We start from the raw sequence: 1,234 nt of genomic DNA on the forward strand, positions 1-1,234 counted from the left end.
GTGCGGCACGGCGATGAGGCCCTGGCCGTGCGCGCGCGCGTAGATGGCCTGCGGCACGGGCGACCCGGCCCAGGGCGGGTCGCGCGGCTCGAGGGGGGCGTCGCTCGCCGGCGGGTCCTGCTCGTAGCGCGCGTGGACGTTGGCGTGCACCTTGACCTTCGTCGTCGCCGTGGGCAGGCGCCGGGCGACGGCGAGCGTGTCGGCGAGCAGGTACTGCTTGGACCGCTGCATGGGGCGCCTCGTCGTCGGCATGTAGTTGTTGGGCTTGTCCTTGATGACGCGCCGGTTGATGCGGATGCCGCCCGTGCACCACTCCGAGCCGGCCATCGTAGCGCGGTGTGGGCGTCGTCTTTGTTAGCGCGGAGTGGCTGCGGAGCTGCGTCGGTTTCTGCTTGGTTCAATAGAGCCGCAAACCCCCCGGGTAGGCCCTCTAGCTGTTAACCTCTCCTAGCCTAGAGCCGCACTTCCTGACCTTGACGCCAAAAGGGATCTGCGATGCGACTATATTTAGGCATCATCGCGGCCGCCGCGGCCGCCGCGGCGCCGCAGGACGCCGACGACGAAGCGATCGCGTGGCGCGGCGCGAGCGCGTCCGAGGCGGCGGCGGCCAAGGCCTGGGCGTCGTCGCTGCGGTTCCCGCTGGCCCCGCTGCTCCAGGTGGCGCTCGTCGCCGGCGGCGCGGCGCAGCCGCCGTCGGCGCTCCTGCGCGCCGACGCGGGCTGCGCGACGCGGGCCATGCGGTCCGGCGCCGCGCACGTGCGGCGCAACGGCACGGTCGTCGTCGCGCCCGTCGACGCCGCCGCGGTCGATTCGCTCGTGGACCGGTGGAACGCCGAGGTCGACGGCGCCGACAGGAGCCACCTCATGCCCTGGTACGACGTCCACGTGAAGCCCGTGCTCGACGCGGCGGCGCCGGCCGTGGGAATCAACGGCCTCCTGCGCGCGCTGCCGCGCATGCGCGGGTGCCTCGCGCCGGGCTCCGGAGGCGACGCGCAGGGCATGATGATGCACTACCTGGGCACGTACCTCGTCGACGGCCTCGGCGCGTCGGCGGCCGAGGCGCTGGCCCTCGTGGCGCAGCTCGGCGACCTGCGGCTCTTCAAGGAAGGGCGGGGCCTGACGCACGGCGTCGTCTGGGCCGATTTGGGGCGGTGGGCCGAGGACCGGGGGCTGCGGGTCCCCGTCTCCCTGAGCGACGACGACGCCCGCGCGGCCTGGGCGCGGGCGTCCGCGG

The 1,234-nt window shown here is 74.0% G+C and overlaps 1 protein-coding gene across 1 annotated transcript; it reads left to right on the plus strand.

Moving 5' to 3' along the window:
• Positions 1-495: 495 nt before the first annotated feature.
• Positions 496-1,226, plus strand: AURANDRAFT_69227 (hypothetical protein; the record flags this gene model as incomplete). The annotated part of the gene is made up of 1 exon (XM_009044985.1): positions 496-1,226. A coding segment is annotated over one exon (731 nt), but the record flags the coding sequence as incomplete, so codon positions are not given.
• Between the last annotated feature and the right edge of the window lie 8 nt (positions 1,227-1,234).

This window comes from Aureococcus anophagefferens (genome assembly GCF_000186865.1).
Source record: "Aureococcus anophagefferens unplaced genomic scaffold AURANscaffold_1166, whole genome shotgun sequence".
Classification (NCBI taxonomy): domain Eukaryota; class Pelagophyceae; order Pelagomonadales; family Pelagomonadaceae; genus Aureococcus; species Aureococcus anophagefferens.